The sequence below is a fragment of the Tachysurus vachellii genome, chromosome 8 (assembly GCF_030014155.1).
Source record: "Tachysurus vachellii isolate PV-2020 chromosome 8, HZAU_Pvac_v1, whole genome shotgun sequence".
In the NCBI taxonomy this organism is placed as follows: Eukaryota; Metazoa; Chordata; class Actinopteri; order Siluriformes; family Bagridae; genus Tachysurus; species Tachysurus vachellii.
The window spans coordinates 29,845,003-29,869,223 of record NC_083467.1 but is presented as its reverse complement, the minus strand read 5'-3'; the positions used below and the strand labels follow the sequence as shown (position 1 = coordinate 29,869,223).

The window sequence follows — 24,221 nt, the reverse complement described above, 5'->3', positions numbered from 1 at the left end:
CTGTAGTTACTGATGTCTGATGGATCCAGAGCAGGTTTCTTTAGGATGGGACCCTACACTATACCCTACATAGTGAACTATAACGTGGCATGAACTGCAGTGTTTCAAGGATACAGAGAGGCAAGGGGAAGTTAAGAGGTAAAGTGTGTGTGTGTGTGTGTGTGTGTGTGTGTGTGTGTGTGTGCGTGTGTGTGTGTGTGAGTCAGTCACAGCATAGCATACACACCCCTCCTAAATCCTTATGTACAAATACTTTGTCTGAATCAGCCCACAGTCTGATCTCCCAGCTGCATTAGTCTTGATGTCAGACCGTCTGTACCAGAGGAGGATCAACACTAAACACCCAAAACACTCCACAAGTGTATTAATAGATACTGTTCATTTATCACTTCCTGTCCATCACACACACCCTTCACTAACATAACACACTCCTCACTTTAATGCTGCTGCATTGCACAAGGTTACAGACTCAATAACAAGTTAAAACTCATCTCCTACTTTTTCCCCTTGACCGAGAACAAGAAGGCTTTGATTAGATCAGCAGTATCTTACATTATAAATGAGAGTTCTCTTTAAACTCAGTTTATCTGGTGTTAATGCTGTATGTTCTTTATTTATGTGAGACGTTAATGTTAGTGTTGATGTTTTCATTGTGTACAGTGATATCTTGTATTGATCAATCCTCATTATCCATCAGTGTTAATGTCATGGTGATGAACACTCCATGTTCAGTGTCAGTGTTAATGTCATGGTGATGATGAACATTCCATGTTCAGTGTCAGTGTTAATGTCATGGTGATGATGAACACTCCATGTTCAGTGTTAATGTCATGGTGATGATGAACAATCCATGTTCAATGATAATGTCATGGTGATGATGAACACTTTATGTTCAGTGTTAATGTCATGGTGATGATGAACACTCCATGTTCAGTGTTAATGTCATGGTGATGATGAACACTCCATGTTCAGTGTCAGTGTTAATGTCATGGTGATGATGAACACTCCATGTTCAGTGTTAATGTCATGGTGATGATGAACACTCCATGTTCAATGTTAATGTCATGGTGATGATGAACACTTTATGTTCAGTGTTGATGTCATGGTGATGATGAACACTCCATGTTCAATGTTAATGTCATGGTGATGATGAACACTTTATGTTCAGTGTTAATGTCATGGTGATGATGAACACTCCATGTTCAGTGTCAGTGTTAATGTCATGGTGATGATGAACACTCCATGTTCAGTGTTAATGTCATGGTGATGATGAATGTTAATTACAGTCTTTATTATAATATCATCAGAATTAAAACTCAAACTCATTCAAATAAACATCAGGACGTGAAATAAATAGCGCGATTTCCTGTTTCTGCGTCATTGCGTCACTTCCTGTCGGGTTTCTCTCCCGACTTCTCAGTCGTACGTCAACAGAGTCGGAGCGGCGCTTCGTTCTGCTGAACAACTTGACTTTAGAGCGTTATAAAGCTTTACTGCGTCCAGGAGAGGAGTTATAACCGTTTTACTTCACCACAGGAGCAGCTCATAATGCGATAGGACTTTAACACACACGCTGGTTAGAGAGTAATGACGAACAACATCGATGTGTGTGTTTACTGACTTTTAGAGAGAGAGAGAGAGAGAGAGAGAGAGAGAACAGAGAGAACAGAGAGGGGGAGAGACAGACAGACAGGGAGAGACAGACAGGGAGAGACAGACAGACAGACACAGACAGACAGGGAGAGACAGACAGACAGACACAGACAGACAGGGAGAGACAGACAGACAGACACAGACAGACAGACAGCTGCGATGGAGAAAGCTCTGCATTATTATTTGTATATCGTTGTCACTCTCGTGTCCGTTTGTCCTGTGACTCTCTTTAACCTGGACACTGATAATCCGTCGGTTTTTTCTGGACCCCAGGGCAGTTATTTCGGCTTCTCTGTAGATTTCTTCAGTCCAGCTGATAAACTGTGAGTATTTATATTAATTACACACTTTCTACATGTTAAATCTCATTAAATACACCAGGTCATGTGACCACATCACTTTAATATTCACATCACTTTAAAAAGTGTCTACAAAACTAAAGAGTCTTGTTTTACTACAGTCTGGTTTATTACTGTGTTTATTATTATGTACAGAAGAGTTGGTGCTGTTATTAGTGCACTGATGTGTCATTCTTTTATTTAGTGCTAATGAAATTCATCTGTTATAAATGTTTTAATCTTCTTGGAATAAATCAGTTATTTATATTTTAACAAAACTATAAAGTTTTAAAGTTATATTGCAAATAAACTTTATTTCAACATTAATGTAAAGGAGGTGATTGTCCTGTCTTTCTGTGTGATGGTGCAGCTGTACGTGTAATTTAAGATGGGAAAATATTAAACATTCTAAAATGTCAGAATATTTTTAATAAATTATTGGTGTAGCTTCAGTGTGATCTTTAGTGTGATCTTTAGTGTGATCTTTAGTGTGATCCTCAGTGTGATCCTCAGTGTGATCCTCAGTGTGATCTTTAGTGTGATCCTCAGTGTGATCTTTAGTGTGATCCTCAGTGTGATCCTCAGTGTGATCCTCAGTGTGATCTTTAGTGTGATCCTCAGTGTGATCTTTAGTGTGATCCTCAGTGTGATCCTCAGTGTGATCTTTAGTGTGATCCTCAGTGTGATCCTCAGTGTGATCTTTAGTGTGATCCTCAGTGTGATCCTCAGTGTGATCCTCAGTGTGATCTTTAGTGTGATCCTCAGTGTGATCCTCAGTGTGATCTTTAGTGTGATCCTCAGTGTGATCCTCAGTGTGATCTTTAGTGTGATCCTCAGTGTGAGCCTCAGTGTGAGCCTTAGTGTGATCTTTAGTGTGATCTTTAGTGTGATCCTCAGTGTGATCCTCAGTGTGATCCTCAGTGTGATCCTCAGTGTGATCCTCAGTGTGATCTTTAGTGTGATCTTTAGTGTGATCTTTAGTGTGATCCTCAGTGTGATCCTCAGTGTGATCTTTAGTTTGATCTTTAGTGTGATCCTCAGTGTGATCCTCAGTGTGATCTTTAGTGTGATCCTCAGTGTGATCCTTAGTGTGATCCTTAGTGTGATCCTTAGTGTGATCCTTAGTGTGATCTTTAGTGTGATCCTCAGTGTGATCCTCAGTGTGATCTTTAGTATGATCTTTAGTGTGATCCTCAGTGTGATCCTCAGTGTGATCCTCAGTGTGATCCTCAGTGTGATCCTCAGTGTGATCTTTAATATGATCTTTAGTGTATTCTTTAATATGATCTTTAGTGTGATCTTTAGCGTGATCCTCAGCGTGATCCTCAGTGTGATCTTTAATGTGATCCTCAGTGTGATCCTCAGTGTGATCTTTAGTGTGATCTTTAATATGATCCTCAGTGTGATCCTCAGTGTGATCCTCAGTGTGATCCTCAGCTTGATCCTCAGCGTGATCCTCAGCGTGATCCTCAGCGTGATCCTCAGCGTGATCCTCAGTGTGATCCTCAGTGTGATCCTCAGTGTGATCCTCAGCGTGATCCTCAGCGTGATCCTCAGCTTTGGTCACCAATATTAACTGTTAAAATGTTATCTTAAAATGTAAACTTAATTTAAATTTGTAAAGCTGAACACCTTCTGATGTACTTCACAGTCATTATAAGTAATTATTAAGCTTTGTGAAAGCCCTAAAGGCCTCAGTGTCTCTGTGCTGCTCTCTCCCTCAGGCAGAACATCCTGGTGGGCGCTCCTAAAGCCAACACCTCATCTTCCTCCTCGGTGACGGAGCGAGGAGCCGTGTACAGTTGTCCATGGCAGTCAGGCAGGACGTGTACGCAGATAGAGTTCGACAACACCGGTGAGCTCTGAACACATACAGCAACCTGCCCTAAAGGCAGCAGTGTGAGGGGTCTGGTTTAAAGCTCAACAAACTAAATACAGGGTACATTATTAAAGTGACTAGAATTTGGTGTTGATTTTATACCACTGAGTGCCTTAAAGGCTGCAGTTTGTATGGATAATAATTTAATTTGAGCAGAGTGCAGCATGCCTTAAAGGCAGAACTGGATTCATTCAAATTCAGTTAGAGTTCTGAGTTATGTAAAGCCCTAAAGGCATAGTCCTGATTGTGTTCATATTGTAATGGTGTGTAATGGAGAGGGTTTGGGCCTTATCTGTGTGTGTGTCGTGTGTGTGTCGTGTGTGTGTCGTGTGTGTGTCGTGTGTGTGTCGTGTGTTTGTGTGTGTCGTGTGTTGTGTGTGTATGTGTTTGTGTGTGTGTGTGTGTTTTTGTGTGCCGTGTGTTTGTGTGTGTCGTGTGTGTGTGTTGTGTGTGTGTCGTGTGTGTTTGTGTATGTGTGTGTTTGTGTGTGTCGTGTGTGTGTATGTGTTTTTGTGTGTGTGTCGTGTGTTGTGTGTGTGTGTGTTTTTGTGTGTCTTGTGTGTGTTTGTGTTTGTGTTGTGTGTGTGTTTGTGGATGTGTCGTGTGTATGTGTGTGTGTGTGCGCAGAGTGCCTGTAGGGTAAACATTTCAGCAGAGGTCTTGCCTGGTCATGCCCAGCCCAGACCTGTTAGGAATTTAAGGCTCATCACACACACGCGCACACACACACACACACACACACACACACACACACACACACACACACACGCACACACCTTGTCTCTGTACTGACTCAGGAGGTTTCTGGTATTTTTATTAGGATTAAAGTATTGGCACCCTGTGATGGATTGTGTCAGACACACAGGGTGACTCCACATCCTGAACACCACCCGTTTAAGTGGGCACATGACTCTTACTGGGGTTAGTCTCCATCTCATACCTCACTAGGTGAAGGTTAGTGTGCAGTTTTATACCATGTTCATCTCTCGGTCTTGTAGTAGACATGCTTCTGAACACAGAAAATGTTCATGTCACACTTCACTTCCTGATTAAACCTCAGTGTCAGTGTTAAGTCCTGTTTAACTCTCTACACGCTACGCTGTAGCCTCGCTCCATAGTGTGGTTACAGTCTGTAGAATCATGTATCTCCTTTAGCTTTATAGCCCAGCCGTGTCAGGGCAGGTATGTGTCCTGGGGGAAAAGGGGGTGTGTCCTAGTTTAAAGGGCCTTTCCTATGGTGGTGTTTGTAGGGGGCGGGGCTTTGTTGTGTTTGAGAAAAGGGGTGTGTCCTGATCCAGTCATGTGTTTTAAAGAAAAGTTAATAGTCTGATATAAAAACATAGTGTATGTGTGTGTGTGCGTGTGTGTGTGTGTGTGTGTGTGTGTGTGTGTGTGTGTTTACAAATGCAGTCTAATATAGACCGTGTAATCATACAGGCACACAGTATGATTCATGGTCAAGTTTAATCATCACACACACACACACACACACACACACACACACACACACACACACACACACACACACTCACGTACACACACAAATGTACAGTTTTGGCTGTAAAGGATTCTTATGTCCGTGGAACCACGAACCAAGGCAGCCGTAAACAGCGCAAACCAGCCACGATCTGTCTCTCACACACGCACAAACACACACACACACACACACACACACACACATACTCACTCTATTCCTAATATATATTAATGGACTTGCTCTGATTCCTTCTATACACTTCCACCTCAGATAACCGTGTGGAGAACGGTCAGCAGATGGAGTTTAAGTCCAGTCAGTGGTTTGGAGCTACAGTTCGTTCAGATGGAGAACACATCCTGGTAACTCCTGGACTTCAGTTCAGAACATGAAAACTTTATAGTGAGAGTGTATCAGGTACTGTATCCTGTGTGTGTGTGTGTGTGTGTGTGTGTGTGTGTTTAAAGGCATGTGCACCTCTGTACCAGTGGAGTACATACGGCTTTAAGGAACGTGAACCTGTCGGGACGTGTTATCTGAAGAAAGGCTCCACAGTAGTGGAATATTCTCCCTGTCGCACTGGTAACACACACACACATACACACACATACACACACGCATACATACACACACACGCATACACACACACGCATGCATGCATAGACACACACACATGCATGAATACAAACACACACACACATGCATGCATGCATACAAACACACACACAAATATGTACACACATACACACACATGCATGCATGCATACAAACACACACACAAATGCGTACACACATACACAAAAACATGCACACATACATACATAGATACACACACATACACAAACATATACATACACATATACACACACACATACTGTACATACATGCATGCATTCTCACACACACATACATACACATATACACACATACACAAACATATACATACACATGCATGCATGCATACACACACACATATATACATACACATATAGATGTATACACACACACATACATAAACACACACACACACACACACACATACATACACCACTTAAGCATGCACATATACTTACACACATTTACGCACACATACACACAGGAATGAATGAGTGTAGTGCACTTTAGGCAGTGAGGAGCTCAGTGGTGAATGAGACATATAGGGCGCTATGTAGGGTACAGGAAGTGCACTTATTACGGGAGTAAGGAGGCATCTGTAGTTGACTCAGTTTGTCTGTCTTACTGACGTCTTTATACTGTGTGTGTCTGTGTGTGTGTGTGTGTGAGACAGGTTCAGCTACACCTGAAGGACAGGGGTTTTGCCAGGCTGGCTTCAGCGCTGATATAGTGAAGGTAAAGTCTTGAATTCTCCCTTGTTATTGTAGAAATAATTTCTATACTTTTGTAAGTATATGTAAGACTGAAAGGTTACTGTTTAAATCTTAATTCCTGACAGCTGATGAGGTCATAATAGTAACAACATCCAACCAATCAGCAGCTTCGCTTTCACCTGCACAAAAGACACAATATGGAGAAAAACAGCAGGGAAAAAATAAACAAATATAGAAAAAAAAATGAAGAAAGATGATTAAAAAATAATCATGAGGATAAAACAGAAGAAAGGACGATAAATAAACAGCGGCAGAAATAAATAACTAAGGGAAATAAAAGTAATGAAAGGATTTTAATTAAGATAAAGAAAGATAAGGAAAGAAAGATAACCCTGGGCTGAAAAATGACGACTCTCTTACCAGTCCTAATTAATATTAGCTAACTAATCAGAGATTGTTGTAACCGCGGCAATGTAATCTTTTTCATTTTGTGAACAGAGAACAGAAAGTACACCAACGTGTTTGTGTGTGTGTACATGGATGAGTGCAGGTTCAGCTGTGTGTGTGTGTGTGTGTGTGTACATGGATGTGTGTGTCTGTGTGTACATGGATGTGCGTGTGCGTGCGTGCGTGTGTGTGCGTGCGTGTGTGTGTGTGCGCGTGTGTGTGTGCGCGTGTGTGTGTGTGCGTGTGGGTCTGTGTGTGTGTGTCTGTGTGTGGGTCTGTGTGTGTGTCTGTCTGTGTGTGTGGGTGTCTGTGTGTGTCTGTGTGTACGTCTGTGTCTGCGTCTGTGTGTGGGTGTCTGTGTTTGTGTGTGGGTGTTTGTGTGTGGGTGTCTGTGTCTGTGTGTGCGTGTCTGTGTGTGCGTGTCTGTGTGTGCGTGTCTGTGTGTGCGTGTCTGTGTGGGTGTGTGTGGGTGTGTGTGGGTGTGTCTGTGCGTGGGTGTGTCTGTGTGTGTGTAAGTGTGTGTGTCTGTCTGTGTGTGTACATGGATGAGTGCTGGTTCAGCTGTGTGTGTGTATGTGTGCGTGTGTGTGTATGTGTGCGTGTGTGTGTATGTGTGCGTGTGTGTGTATGTGTGCGTGTGTGTGTATGTGTGCGTGTGTGTGTATGTGTGCGTGTGTGTGTTTGTGTGTCTGTGTGCGTGTGTCTGTGTGTGCGTGTCTGTGTGTGCGTGTCTGTGTGTGCGTGTCTGTGTGTGCGTGTCTGTGTGTGCGTGTCTGTGTGTGCGTGTCTGTGTGTGCGTGTCTGTGTGTGCGTGTCTGTGTGTGCGTGTCTGTGTGTGCGTGTCTGTGTGTGCGTGTCTGTGTGTGCGTGTCTGTGTGTGCGTGTCTGTGTGTGCGTGTCTGTGTGTGTGTCTGTGTATGTGTGTGTACGTGTGTGTCTGTGTGTCTGTCTGTGTGTGTACATGGATGAGTGCTGGTTCAGCTGTGTGTGTGTGTATGTGTGCGTGTGTGTGTGTGTGTGTGCGTGTCTGTGTGTGTGTGTGAGGGTGTGTGTGTGTGTGTGTGTGTGTGTGTATCTCTGAATCCACTCTGCTCTTCTCTTTCCCCTGTTAGAGTAAGCGTGTGGTGGTTGGAGGACCGGGGAGTTTTTACTGGCAGGGTAAGTTTCTGTGTGACATGGACACGGCCCTGCAGCAGAGCCTTGTGCTACACCGCAGTGTGTTTCAACAACTTCTCTGTTCTCCATCTTCACCATCTGTTTATTAGAACATTGTTTGTGTGTCTGTGTGTAAGAGATAGTGTGAGTGTTAGTGTGTGTGTGAGTGTTAGTGTGTGTGATAGCGCTAGTGTGTGTGTGAGAGAGAGAGAGAGAGAGGTTAAAGGTGTAATTCTCTCCTCAGGTCAGCTGATCTCAGATGATATCTCAGAGGTTCTCAGCAGAATCACTAAAGAGTTAACCATCAAATACAGCAACCAGATGGCCACCAGATCAGCCAGTGCCCAGTATGATGACAGTTACCTGGGTAAACTATCCTTATTCTTATTATTTACATCAGCTTTACATCTCCGGTGTACAGTGTGGTGCTGCGTCTCACACACGTCTGTGTGAATACGGAGCAGAGCTTCAGTCAAACTGCTGTATAATCATCTAACATTCTAATACGGAAAGAGTTAAAAGAGAAATAAACAATTAACTGTCTGGGAAGGAGATTAGCAGAGATACACAAGTGACACATAAAATATAGAGAAAAGGAAAACGTGTGTGTGTGTGTGTGTGTGTGTGTGTGTGTGCGCAGGTTACTCTGTGGCAGTGGGAGATTTTAATGGCGATGGTGTGGACGGTAAGGACGTCATTTATTATATGTGAAATTCTGCTGTAATTACAGGATGAACTCTTTATTCAGACCTCAGTGTAAACGTCCATCACACGTTTTGTTGAACAGTAAATGAAACGGATAAAGACGTAAATTCCTGATGGTTGGTGCTTGGACCCCTTCATTGCTGCTCATGGTTTGTTTTTATATTTCGCTCTGTTTGCGTTCTCTAGATTACGTCACCGGCGTTCCGAGAGGAGAGAAAGCGCTGGGCTATGTGAGTGCGTTGTTTATTTTCTGTCTCGCATTTCTCTCTCACATCTGCATGTATCTGTGATGGATCTCCTTATATGGACTTCCACAGGTGAACATCTTCAACGGGAAGAACATGGCTTCTGCAGTGAACTTCACTGGACTCCAGGTGAGAACCGTTCAGATCTCAGCAGGTAGGTAGAGAGACAGACAGGTGTTAAAGCAGACAGACAGACAGACAGGTGTTAAAGCAGACAGACAGACAGACAGGTGTTAAAGCAGACAGACAGACAGACAGGTGTTAAAGCAGACAGACAGACAGACAGGTGTTAAAGCAGACAGACAGACAGACAGGTGTTAAAGCAGACAGACAGACAGACAGGTGTTAAAGCAGACAGACAGACAGGTGTTAAAGCAGACAGACAGACAGACAGGTGGTCAGACAGACAGACTGATAGTAAATACAGATGTAATTAAGTGTTAATTAACAGTAATAAATCATAACGACTGTAGTGATAAATGTGTTGCTGTTTTAGATGGCAGCATATTTTGGAAACGCAGTCACTGTGACAGATCTCAACAACGACGGGTCAGCCTTCATCTACATTATCTTCATCTTCCTCTCCTTTCTCTTTTTGTCCTCATGTTTAGTGTCTCTTCTTACAGATCATTTCTGTGATTCTTATTCCCTTATCTTTGATAATCCGAACACCAGTAATAAAAACGTGTTTGTGTGTGTGTGTGTCTGTGTGTCTCTGTGTCTGTCTGCGTGTGTGTGTGTGTGTCTGTCTGCGTGTCTGTGTGTGTGTGTGTGTGTCTGTCTGCGTGTCTGTGTGTCTCTGTGTCTGTGTGTCTGTGTCTGTGTGTGTGTGTGTGTGTAGGAGGATGGACCTGTTGGTTGGAGCTCCTCTGTTTATGGAACGTGGCTCTGATGGGAAGCTGCGTGAGGTGGGGCAGGTGTATGTTTACCTGTCCAACGGTGGCTTCTCCTTCCAGCCTCCTCTCAAACTGACCGGCTCTGAGATTTACTCTCGCTTCGGCAGCTCCATCACCAGCCTGGGAGACTTGGACCGGGACGGCTTCAATGGTGCGTCTCTGTACACACACACACACACACACACACAGAAAGAGAGACAAAGAGACAGACAGACAGACAGGTTACGTGTGTGTTGGGGCAGGGGCTATTTGTAATGACTGATTAAGTGTGTGTTCTCCCCGGTACAGATGTGGCAGTGTCTGCTCCGTATGGTGGTTCCTCTCGACAGGGTTTGGTGTACATCTACAATGGCCGAGCAGCTGGACTGGACTCTCAGCCCTCTCAGGTCCTGGAGGGAAAGTGGGCGTCGACCTCACTGCCTCCCAGCTTCGGATATGCCATGCATGGGGCCATGGACATCGACCAGAACGGCTACCCAGGTTCAACACACACACACACACACACACACACACACACACACACACACACACACAGAGAAAGGTAGAAATAATCTTGTAATCAGTTGTTTTGAGTTTTTTTGCCTTATGTTCATCACATCACTCTCTTCTCTTAGAAATGTAACTCTGTCTGTTTTAATTATTATAAGTTATCTTGGCCTTTATAAAATAGGTAAACAAACAAAATAAAAGAAGAGAAGAAATGGGAATGAAGATGATTTATTTCAGTGTGTGTGTGTGTGTGTGTGTGTGTGTGTGTGTGTGTGTGTGTGTGTGTGTTTCTTCCTGCACACAGATCTGGTGGTGGGTGTGTTTGGAGCTGACAAAGCTGTTCTTTACAGGTACTACATAGTGATTAACAAACACACACACATACACACACATTTCTCATTAACCCACAGTGTGTCTTTCAGCTTTACGGCCTATTAGGAGTTTGTCCTACCAGCTTATACTTAGGAACATGCTCATGCATGCACACACACACACACACACACACAAATATTAATGTGTGCGTGTCTGGACCTAAGGGCTCGGCCGGTGATCAGTGTGAATTCCACCCTGGATATAACCCCACAGATCCTGAGTCTGGAGGATAGAAGCTGCACTCTTCCTGGAACCAACACCATGGTGTCCTGGTCAGTGACATTAACACTTTGTTCTGTATATTTGTCCTGTTGCAGTGTTTTGTGTGATTTATATGATATTATTTATTTTATATTCATATAGTTATATACTGTGTTTGTGTTATCTTTTATTTTAAATGTGCTGGATAAATAAAATGTTGTTTACAAATCTGATTATTAATTAATAATAAATCAAAAACCTGAATTTTGATCATTTATTAAATTCATGTATATATTTTATTACATTTATTAAAAAAGTAACAGTGGTGATTTCTTTTTTTTAAGTAAATGGGTTAATTGTTTATCAAAAGTAAAGGAACGATATATATATAGATTTTTTTTTTTTTAAATAAAAATGTTTAAATAAAGACTGATTATTATTTTTTTTTTTTTTTTCACCAACAATAATCTGTAAATACTTCTCTTAGTTTCATGGTGAAATATTGTCTGAAGGCCAGCGGAAAAGGAGCACCATCCAATCTAAGTAAGCACACACACACACACACACACAGTAGTGTGGTTTGTCTCTGTAGGAGGTAGAGGATGTAATAAACTGTGTCATGCTGAGACTGGCTGCAGGGTCTCCTTCTTAGACTGAGTATAATAGCCTCCAGACTCGCACCCTGCTGTTCTGACACACACACACGCACACACACACAGTGTGTGTGTGTGCGTGTGTGTGTGCGTGTGTGTGCGAGAGTGTGTGTGCAGAGTGGTGTGTGTGTGTGTGTACATAGTGGTGTGTGTGTACATAGTGGTGTGTGTGTGTGTACAGAGTGGTGTGTGTGTGTACAGAGTGGTGTGTGTGTGTACAGAGTGGTGTGTGTGTACAGAGTGGTGTGTGTGTGTGAGAGAGAGAGAATCAAGTCTAATAGAAATGAACTTAAATCTAATGAAACTTATAAATGACTAAAAGTTTGAATCTGAATCAACACCTAAAAATGAATGAAAACTGAAACAACAAAGTAAATCTGAATCAAATTAATATCAAATGACTCGAAAATCAATAAAGTTGGGACTGAGAAATAAATCAGGGTTGATTGAAACTGTGTGTGTGTGTGTGTGTGTGTGTGTGTGTGTGTAGAGTTCCAGGTGGACCTCACTCTGGACCGTTTGAAGCAGAAGGGAGCCATTAAGCGTGTGTTGTTTCTACACAACCGTCTGTCTCAGTACACCAAGTTCATGAGTGTCACTAACGGAGGATCATCATCTTGTGAGGAGCTGCAGGCTTACCTCATAGTGAGACACACACACACACACTCACACACAACACACACACTCGCGCACACACTCACACACACACTCGCATTCTCTCACACACACACACAGAACAAACACACACACACACAACACACTCGCGCACACACACACAGAACAAACACACACACAGAACAAACACACACACACACAACACACTCGCACACTCACACACACACACACACACACACACTCGCGCGCACACACACACACTCTCTCACACACACACACACCCACGCACACACTCACTCACACACACACACACACACACTTGCGCGCACACACACACACACACACACACACACACACAACAAACACACAAACACACTATGCTGTTTTACAGAGAGAACAACTCTCTGATCCTGAGAGAAGAAAAGATAGAAATGACGACTGTTTACTTCAAGAATGAAAGTTTTTGGAGTCTGATGTTTGATACACAACATTATACAGAAGTGTTAGAAGTCTAAGTAGAAATATATCATTAGAGTTTCTTTTTATTGTGGTTTTAATTGTCATCAATAATAATCCTGATTATAGTCAGGACTCTGAACCAGCTTAAAATGGCTGAAACTGGCACAGAACACACACACACACAGAACACACACACAGAACAGACACACACACACACACACACAGAGCACACACATGCACAAACATGCACGCACACATAACTATGTTATTTGGTAGATCCAGAGGGAGTTTTGACCTGAAAAGGCAATGAGTAAAAGACCAACACACACACATTCCCCATGCTTGAGCTCACTCCCTCTCTCCCTCCCTCTCTCTCTCTCTCTCTATCTATCTCTCTCTCTCTCGCTCCCTCTCTCTCTCCCCCCCACCTCTCTCTCTCTCTCTCCCTCTCTTTCTCCCCCCCTCCCTCCCTCCCTCCCTCTCTCTATCCCTCCCTCCCTCTATCCCTCCCTCCCTCTCTCTATCCCTCCCTCTCGCAATCTCTCTCTCCCTCTCCCTCTCTCTCTCTCTCTCTCTCTCTCTCTCCTCTCTTTCTCTCTCTCTGTAGGATGAGTCAGAGTTCAGGGATAAAATCACTCCCATTTCCATCTTCATGGAGTTCAGTCTAGATTACGCGAGTGCAGCAGATAAAACGGGTCTGCAGCCCATCCTGGACCAGTCCAACCCAGCTAACGTCACCAAACAGGTATTTAACACAGTGTTTATAAACACACACACACACACACACACACACTTCCACCATCATCAACATCAGCTGGCCCAGAAACCTACAAAACTCATGTCCTTCCTTCCCTCCCTGTTTATTTTGTTATCTTAATGTCAGATATTTGATCTGTTTATATAACGATAGTCACAGAATCTGATAATGGTGTGTTCGTGCCAGTAGTGTGTACTGGGTGTGTAACACTGTACTGGTGTGTAACACTGTACTGGGTGTGTAACACTGTACTGGTGTGTAACACTGTACTGGTGTGTAACACTGTACTGGTGTGTAACACTGTACTGGGTGTGTAACACTGTACTGGTGTGTAACACTGTACTGGGTGTGTAACACTGTACTGGTGTGTAACACTGTACTGGGTGTGTAACACTGTACTGGGTGTGTAACACTGCACTGGGTGTGTAACACTGTACTGGTGTGTAACACTGTACTGGGTGTGTAACACTGTACTGGGTGTGTAACACTGTACTGGGTGTGTAACACTGTACTGGGTGTGTAACACTGTACTGGGTGTGTAACACTGTACTGGGTGTGTAACACTGTACTGGGTGTGTAACACTGCACTGGGTGTGTAACACTGCACTGGGTGTGTAACACTGCACTGGGTGTGTAACACTGCACTGGGTGTGTAACACTGTACTGGGTGTGTAACACTGTACTGGGTGTGTAACACTGCACTGGTGTGTAACACTGTACTGGTGTGTAACACTGTACTGGGTGTGTAACACTGTACTGGGTGTGTAACACTGCACTGGGTGTGTAACACTGTACTGGGTGTGTAACACTGTACTGGGTGTGTAACACTGTACTGGGTGTGTAACACTGTACTGGGCGTTTAACGTGTGTGTGTGTAGTGTGTGTGGGTGTTTGTGCGTGTGTGGGTAATCTGTGTGTGTGTGTCTGTGTGTTCTTCAGGCCCACATACTGTTGGACTGTGGTGATGATAATATCTGTAAACCAGATCTGAGACTAGCTGTTGTCAGGTGAGTCAAAACACACACATTACACACACCCACTGCCCACACACCCACATTACCCACACACATTACACACACATTACACACACACACACACATTACACACACACCCACATTACCCACACCTACATTACCCACACCTACATTACCCGCACACACACATTACACACACACACATCACACACACCCACATTACCCACACACACATTACCCACACACACATTACACGCACACACACATTACACACACATTACACACACATTACACACACACCCACATTACCCACACCTACATTACCCACACACACACATTACACACACACATCACACACACACACATTACCCACACACACATTACACGCACACACACATTACACACACATTACACACACATTACACACACATTACACACACATTACACACACATTACACACACACCCACATTACCCACACCTACATTACCCACACACACACATTACACACACACATCACACACACACACATTACCCACACACACATTACACGCACACACACATTACACACACATTACACACACATTACACACACATTACACACACATTACACACACACCCACATTACCCACACCTACATTACCCACACACACACATTACACACACACATCACACCCACATTACCCATACACACATTACACGCACACACATATTACACGCACATTACACACACATTACACACACACACATTACACACACACCCACATTACCCACACACACACATTACACACACACACATCACACACACACACATTACACACACATTACACGCACACCCACATTACCCACACACACATTACACGCACACACACATTACACACACATTACACACACACACACATTACACACACACCCACATTACCCACACACACATTACACACACACATCACACACACACACACATTACCCACACACACACATTACATGCACACACACATTACACACACATTACCCACACACGTTACACACACACGTTACACACACATTACCCACACACGCATTACACATGCATTACACACACATTACCCACACACACATTACACACACATTACCCACACACACGCATTACACACGCATTACACACACATTACACACACACATTACACACACACCCACACTGCCCACACACCCACATTACACACAGTCATTACACACAGACACTGACATATACACACACACACATTACCCACACACACACGTTACACACAGATACTGACACACACACATTACCCACACACACATCACACCCACACTCACACACACTAACCACACATACACACACACATTACACACACACACACACACACTACCCACTCACACACATATTACACACACACACACTACCCACACACACACACACATTACACACCCACACACTACACACACATTACACACCCACACACTACACACACCCACATTACCCACACACACACACACACACACACACATTACCCACAAAAACAGTCATACACACACCCTGTTAAGTGTTGTCTCAGCTTCTCCAGTTTACAGTTTATTTATGTATATATATTGTGTATGTTTGTGTCACAGTGATCAGACACAGATTTATATTGGAGATGATAATCCTCTGACTCTGGAGGTGACGGCAGAGAACCGTGGTGAGGGAGCGTACGAGGCTGAGCTCAGCATCATCATCCCACCACAGGCTGACTTCATAGGTGTGGTGAGAAACAGTAAGGTGAGACACACACACACACAGAGTAACAGACAATGGGGAGGTTTTAAGGGCAGCCCTGTGTTGATTTTATTCGCTTCAGTCTAGACATCAAAACATGTGGGTTTAAATGTGTTCCTGCTGTAGTTCTGTCTCTGACCTTCTGTGTGTGTGTGTGTGTGTGTGTGTGTGTGTGTGTGTGTGTTGTTGTGTTAGACATTGTCTCGGCTCTCCTGTGCATATAAGAGGGAAAATCAGACCAGAGTGGTATGTGATCTGGGAAACCCCATGAAAGGAGGAACTAAGGTAAACACACACACACAAACACACACATGCTACCAGTGCCAAATTTTTAATACTTTAAGTCAAACAATCTCAGATTTTGTGTGTGTGTGTGTGTGTGTGTGTGTGTGTGTGTGTGTGTGTGTGTGTGTGTGTGTGTGAGACAGATCGTGGCTGGTTTGCGCTTCAGTGTTCATCAGTTGTCAGAGCAGGACACATCAGTGAAGTTTGACCTACAGATACTGAGGCACACACACACACACACACACTTCTTTCTTTCTCTCTTTCTTTCTCTTTTTCTTTCATTCTGTCATTCACACATGTGCTTATGTAAGTGAATATTAGCGCCTTCTGCTGGTTAATCTGTGTATCTCTGTTTGTGTTTTCAGCTCTAATCAGTATAACAGCAGCAGTAACCTGGTTACCGTGGTAACAAAGTTAGCTGTGCTAGCTAAAGTGGAGATCCGTGGGTGAGACACTGACACTCTCGTACATTACCACTGTCAGTAATAATAATAATGATAATAATAATAACTGTGTGTGTGTGTGTGTGTTCTCACAGTGCCTCTGCCCCAGAGCAGGTGTTTCTACCTATCGCTAACTGGCAGCCCAAAGAGAATCCTGTAGTGGAGGATGACATTGGCCCACTAGTCCAGCACATCTATGAGGTGTGTGTCTGTGTGTGTGTCTGTGTGTGTGTCTGTGTGTGTGTCTGTGTGTGTGTCTGTGTGTGTCTGTGTGTGTGTCTGTGTGTGTGTCTGTGTGTGTGTCTGTGTGTGTGTGTCTGTGTCTGTGTGTGTGTGTGTGTCTGTGTCTGTGTGTGTGTCTGTGTGTGTGTCTGTGTCTGTGTGTGTGTGTGTGTCTCTGTGTGTGTGTCTCTGTGTGTGTGTCTCTGTGTGTGTGTCTCTGTGTGTGTCTCTGTGTGTGTGTCTGTGTGTGTGTCTCTGTGTGTGTGTGTCTCTGTGTGTGTGTCTCTGTGTGTGTCTCTTTGTGTGTCTCTGTGTTTGTGTCTCTGTGTCTGTGTTTCTGTGTGTGTCTCTGTGCGTGTGTGTCTCTGTGTGTGTGTCTCTATGTGTGTCTCTATGTGTGTCTCTGTGTGTGTCTCTCTGTGTGTTTGTGTCTGTGTTTCTGTGTGTTTGTGTTTGTCTCTGTGTTTGTGTGTGTCTCTGTGTGTGTCTCTGTGTGTGTCTCTGTGTGTTTGTCTGTGTTTCTGTGTGTTTGTGTTTGTCTCTGTGTTTGTGTGTTTCTCTGTGTGTGTCTCTGTGTGTGTGTCTGTGTGTGTGTGTCTGTGTCTGTGTGTGTGTGTGTGTCTGTGTGTGTGTCTGTGTCTGTGTGTGTGTCTGTGTGTGTGTGTGTGTGTGTGTCTCTGTGTGTGTGTCTCTGTGTGTGTGTCTGTGTGTGTGTCTGTGTGTGTGTGTCTGTGTCTGTGTGTGTGTGTGTGTCTGTGTCTGTGTGTGTGTCTGTGTCTGTGTCTGTGTGTGTGTGTGTGTGTCTCTGTGTGTGTGTCTCTGTGTGTGTGTCTCTGTGTGTGTGTCTCTGTGTGTGTCTCTGTGTGTGTCTCTGTGTGTGTGTCTGTGTGTGTGTCTCTGTGTGTGTGTGTCTCTGTGTGTGTGTCTGTGTGTGTCTCTTTGTGTGTCTCTGTGTTTGTGTCTCTGTGTCTGTGTTTCTGTGTGTGTCTCTGTGTGTGTGTCTCTATGTGTGTCTCTGTGTGTGTCTCTCTGTGTGTTTGTGTCTGTGTTTCTGTGTGTTTGTGTTTGTCTCTGTGTTTGTGTGTTTCTCTGTGTGTGTCTCTGTGTGTCTGGGTGTGTTTCTGTATGTGTTTGTGTGTGTGTGTATCTTTTTACAGAGCTACTTTTACAGAGGAAATATTTCAGAAAGTGTTTGTGTAACTGTAACATTTTTCAGGACAGTTGCAGTGTTCAGATTCCTTCATGTATTAGTTGCATTTTCTGGAACAGGAACATTCTTCAGGAGCTTATAAACTCTTTGGAGCTCTGACAGGACCAGGTTAAAAACAAGGAACTTTTTTCAGGGAAAACAAAAGTTTTCAGTAACATTTTCATCAACTTTTTCTATGAAACATTAATTGTTTTAGAAACTTGGAGCCTACATGTGTGTAATGGGACAGAAGACCACTGCTAGTTAGGGGTAAATAGGGCAGTGGGGTATTACACAGGAACTGATGGTTGAATTCTGGTTTTACAGAAAGACCAACATTTTTATATTGTTATCATTGGTGTGTGTAGCTATAAACTACAGCATCAGAGTAAGTCTTGTGTGTGTGTGCGTGTGTGTTTGTGTGTGTGTTTGTGTGTGTGTGTGCTACAGTTGAGGAATAAAGGTCCCAGTGCGTTCTCGAAGGCCATGCTGGATGTCGAGTGGCCGTATCACTATAACAACGGCTCTCTGCTCTACATCACCAAGTACGAGGTGGACGGAGCCATGAACTGCAGCACTGATGTGGAGATCAACCCCCTGAATGTCACGGTACACACACACAGACACACACACATCACATATCATCATTGTGAATGTGGTGTGAATTGAAGGTCTGTATTTGGAGCTAGCAGTGTCTGAGCAGGATTATTATATACGCAGTGCTAACAGGAAGACTGTGTTGAAGTGATATTCAGTGGGTGTGGCCTGTCTGTGTCCTAGAACCCTATGTACTGGAATAAGAACACAAGCGTTCTCGGGGGTGGCGACCGGCCTGAGGGGCGTGCAAGGAGCCATGTTCACAGGAGAGACCTGCAGGACCAGAGGACTGAGGAAGACATGCTCACACTGGTACTGCCACTCTCAGTGTTTATAATGATTTATAATCCCACTGTCAGTGTTTATAATGATTTATAATCCCACTGTCAGTGTTTATAATGATTTATAATCCCACTGTCAGTGTTTATAATGATTTATAATCCCACTCTTAGTGTTTATAATGATTTATAATCCCACTCTCAGTGTTTATTAAGATTTATAATCCCACTCTCTGTGTTTATAATGATTTATAATCCCACTCTGTGTTTATAATGATTTATAATCCCACTCTGTGTTTATAATGATTTATAATCCCACTCTGTGTTTATAATGATTTATAATCCCACTCTGTGTTTATAATGATTTATAATCCCACTCTGTGTTTATAATGATTTATAATCCCACTCTGTGTTTATAATGATTTATAATCCCACTCTGTGTTTATAATGATTTATAATCCCACTCTGTGTTTATAATGATTTATAATCCCACTCTGTGTTTATTCATTCATTCATTCATTTTCTACCGCTTATCCGAACTACCTCGGGTCACGGGGAGCCTGTGCCTATCTCAGGCGTCATCGGGCATCAAGGCAGGATACACCCTGGACGGAGTGCCAACCCATCGCAGGGCACTCTGTGTTTATAATGATTTATAATCCCACTCTCAGTGTTTATTAAGATTTATAATCCCACTCTCAGTGTTTATAATGATTTATAATCCCACTCTGTGTTTATAATGATTTATAATCCCACTCTGTGTTTATAATGATTTATAATCCCACTCTCAGTGTTTATAATGATTTATAATTAAGGACCTTTCTGAACCTGCAGTTGATTTGAGGATCATCTCCTGGAATCTTTAGTATTAAGGTTTTTTGTTGATTTGGTCTTTGTGTATTTTACTGCAGTATAAATGTGTCTCTGTTGTTCCTGTGGTCTCTTTACAGGACTGTGAGAAAGCTCAGTGCCTGAAGATAAAGTGTCAGGTTGGTCGTTTGGAGCGAGGTCAGAGTGCAATCCTCTTCATCTACTCCAGACTGGCTGTGTCCACCTTCCTGCAGGTTATTTATATATTTATGCAGTTACACAAGTTCAAATAAATAAGATACAAAAGCCTTTTACAAATAAAAAACACAAACAAGTCAAAATATATTACGAAACTAGCTGTAATGTGGTGTGTGTGGTGTGTGTGCGCTGTGTGTGTGTGCTTGCTGTGTGTGTGCTGTGTGTGTACTGTGTGTGCTGTGCGTGGTGTGTGTGTGTGGTGTGTGTGTGCTTGCTGTGTGCTTGCTGTGTGCTTGCTGTGTGTGTGCTGTGTGTGCTTGCTGTGTGTGTGTGTGTGCTTGTGGTGTGTGTGTGGTGTGTGTGTGTGTGCATATGTGTGTGCTGTGTGTGTGGGTGTGTTGTGTGTGCATGCTTTGTGTGTGTGTTTGTGCTGTGTTGTGTGTGTGTTTTCCCAGGCTGATGTTCAGAACCACTCGTACGTGGTGAAGTCATCAGCTTCCTTCAGCGTGATCGAGATGCCGTATAAAAACCTGGAGTTTGAGCTTCCAGTGAACGGCACATCAGTGAGTGTGTGATTTAATGCTCCTGGTTATTTTACTATGTGCTGCTGAGTGCTGAATAAGCAGTAGGCCACGCCCACTCATGTAACACCCTGTTGGGTCTAGTTATGGGCAGGTCTGTATTTAACCAGTGACGTACAAACAAACAACAACTGTACACTGGTGCTAATTATAGCTCCTCATTATTTAATTAGTAGGTCATATTAATATGAACAGTCAGGAGTTGTCATGGTAACACTGTATTCTGGCAGCAGTTGATAATGTTTACGAAAAAATATGAAAAAAATACTACGAGAGATGTAGCTGTAGTGGATGGTACTGAAGTTAGTGTTTTGTTGTCTGTGTGTGTATGTGTGTGTGTCTGTGTGTGTGCTTGTGTGTGTGTGTCTGTGTGTGTGTGTGTAGGCGAGTCTCAGTGTGGTGTGGGTGAACTCTGAGCTGACCCAGCCTGCCCCCATCTGGGTGGTGGTGGTAGCTGTGTTAGCAGGACTGCTGCTGCTCGCACTGCTAATCTTCATCATGTACAAGGTGAGAAACTCAACTACATTAACTACAGTGTCTGTAGGGGCGGGGCCTGTCTTCTGATTGGTTTAGGGGTGGGGCCTGTCTTCTGATTGGTTTAGGGGCGGGGCCTGTCTTCTGATTGGTTTAGGGGCAGGGCCTGTCTTCGGATTGGTTTAGGGGCAGGGCCTGTCTAGTGATTGGTTTAGGGGCAGGGCCTGTTTTCTGATTGGTTTAGGGGCGGGGCCTGTCTAGTGATTGATTTAGGGGCAGGGCCTGTCTTCTGATTGGTTTAGGGGCAGGGCCTGTCTTCTGATTGGTTTAGGGGCAGGGCCTGTCTTCTGATTGGTTTAGGGGCGGGGCCTGTCTAGTGATTGGTTTAGGAGCGGGGCCTGTCTAGTGATTGGTTTAGGGGCAGGGCCTGTCTTCTGATTGGTTTAGGGGCAGGGCCTGTCTTCTGATTGGTTTAGGGGCGGGGCCTGTCTTCTGATTGGTTTAGGGGCGGGGCCTGTGACTCAGATGTTAAATTTATGATATTTTATCTGATTTGATTGTGTGTTGTATTGATTTAGCTCTGTGTGCGTGTGTGTGTGTGTGTGTGTTACAGCTGGGCTTCTTTAATAGAGTGCGCCCCCCACAGGAGGATGGGACAGAGAAGGAGCAGCTCCAGCCTCAGGAGAATGGAGACAAGTGCACTGAGGCCTGATACACATGCTGTGTGTGTGTGTGTGTGTGTGTGTGTGTGTGTGTGTGTGTGTGTGTGTGTGTGTGTGTGTGGGCGCTTGTGTGTGTGTGTGTGTGTGTGTGTGTGTGTGTGTGTGTGTGTGTTACTGGCTTGTTTCCTTCCCCTACTGCACTGACTCATGCTGATTTGAACATTAACACGTGGTGATTTTATGAGAGATTGGTGGAGCTCGATGTGAGTGATCTAAATAATCCTGATTAAAATGGAGTAGAGAATTAAAGAGTAAAGATAAACACAGAATATTAACATTTCAAGCTAAACTTCAGATGATACTGACTTGTGTTTCTTTTGTAAGATTTTAATGTACTGTTGTCTTCTTTATACTTAGTGAGAGCATGTTACTGATAATCACTAGCATTATACAGCGATGGCACAGAAGTCCAGTGTTTCTCAAGCGGTTGTCATGGTAACTGTTTGCTAGTAACATGAACAAACTTGGTGAATAAAAAGCATTTTGTGAAACTTAACTTCAAAAGTAGAAGGACGTAAAATTTAAGTGCAATATCTTCAAAACCCCCCGAGGAAGAGTTAAAATGTGACGATAAGGTTTTAGACTTTGTCCCTAAACCTGCCCCCTCCGTAGGGACCCTACACCACAGTGGGATTTAAACCCTTATGGATTTTTATTTCCTGCTAAATAAACATTTGTACTTCATTCTGAGATGTTTATTAGACAAACAGAACTAAATATCCAGCCCAGTTGCCCCAGTGCATTATGGGTGTCCTGAACCCTGCGGTTCCCTGAACACCGTGTCTGTATTTGACTCCTATATAACAGAGTCAGAGTTAAATATATTTTACTACACAAAACAGATGTTTTTTTTATCCTAATGAATTCTATTGTTAAATTTAATGATGATTCTAAACCGTTGTTCGATTGTTCAAAAGAATTGACCAGCTGACGATTGTGTGTTGTGACGTCAGTGTTGCGGTCACTGAAGCTCAGTATCGTGTTGTGTGTTAATGAGTCCTGTGTTTATACTCGGATGACGTCACTCTTCATACCTTTCTCCTGTTTGAGATCAGAATCGTTTCAGCTCTTTATTCTCTTGACCTGGTGAATTTACCCATATTGGGTCACATTTACAGTCCAAACAGTTTAGTCTCCTCCTCCTCATCGACTCTGTGTCTAAACTCCAGAACGTAATGTCAGTGTAACGCCTTCATGTCCTTCACACCTCACTGAGGATCTCGGTCATTATGTAACGCTTCCTAAAATCTAAAACGAAATAAACAACGGATTAAATTTGGAGTGTTTTGTCTTCAGTCTCTCAGTTTAAACTGACAAAGCGATTTTCTTATCAGATTATAAACTTGTTGGATCTAAATGTTAACATTTATGGCGTTCCTCAAGGTTCTCTTCCTGACCCGCTCTTCTTCTACTGGTCTGCTGCTCAGTTTGTTTATTTTGAGTAGGACGAGTACGTGGAACAGAGAAGACTGAAATCAAACGTTTACAACATCACAAACATCCAGAAACTCAAGAGATTAGTTAGGAATAAAAAGAAAACAGATCATCATCATCATCATCATCACTGTAGGTAGCTGTATTGAAATCTCGGCTCCATGAAGCTGACTTGATTCTTTTTGTCTTAAAATCTCAGTGTATCTTTTTCACACACACACACACACACACACACACACACACACACACACTGCAGCAGTGAGATTTCACTTCCTGAGGCAGACTTGTGCTAAACCTCACACACACTCACTCACACACACACACACACACACACACACACACTCACTCACACACACCACCACAACTTACTGTAACTGTATATTTCCTTAAATAAAAGCTCCTCTGTTACAGAATTCCACAGGTATGTTTTTGATTTGAGGATTAAAAAGAAACCTCTCTCTTTAACCCAGACAAGTGATGGACAGGAGTTTAATGCATGACTCATGTTGTAACACTGAGGTTAGTTTTATTTTAATACCCTGATGCTGAATTATTCCTGAGACTTTTGTTTTTTATTCAGACGTCTCGCTCTCA

The 24,221-nt window shown here is 43.3% G+C and overlaps 1 protein-coding gene across 1 annotated transcript; it reads left to right on the top strand.

Annotated features, from left to right (window-relative positions):
* The first annotated feature begins 1,395 nt into the window (after positions 1-1,395).
* On the top strand, positions 1,396-23,474 carry itgav (integrin, alpha V). Its single transcript, XM_060877142.1, has 30 exons — positions 1,396-1,976; positions 3,716-3,846; positions 5,618-5,706; positions 5,812-5,926; positions 6,633-6,694; positions 8,232-8,277; positions 8,519-8,641; positions 8,915-8,959; positions 9,166-9,209; positions 9,297-9,353; positions 9,721-9,773; positions 10,066-10,271; positions 10,409-10,600; positions 10,914-10,959; positions 11,146-11,253; positions 11,670-11,725; positions 12,326-12,480; positions 13,517-13,654; positions 14,606-14,673; positions 16,250-16,397; positions 16,590-16,679; positions 16,823-16,902; positions 17,045-17,125; positions 17,218-17,323; positions 18,984-19,142; positions 19,314-19,442; positions 20,359-20,472; positions 20,872-20,979; positions 21,382-21,504; positions 22,085-23,474. Exons 1-30 carry the CDS (start codon positions 1,813-1,815, stop codon positions 22,181-22,183), a joined length of 3,135 nt encoding a protein of 1,044 aa, XP_060733125.1. The 5' UTR covers positions 1,396-1,812; the 3' UTR covers positions 22,184-23,474.
* Positions 23,475-24,221: the final 747 nt, after the last annotated feature.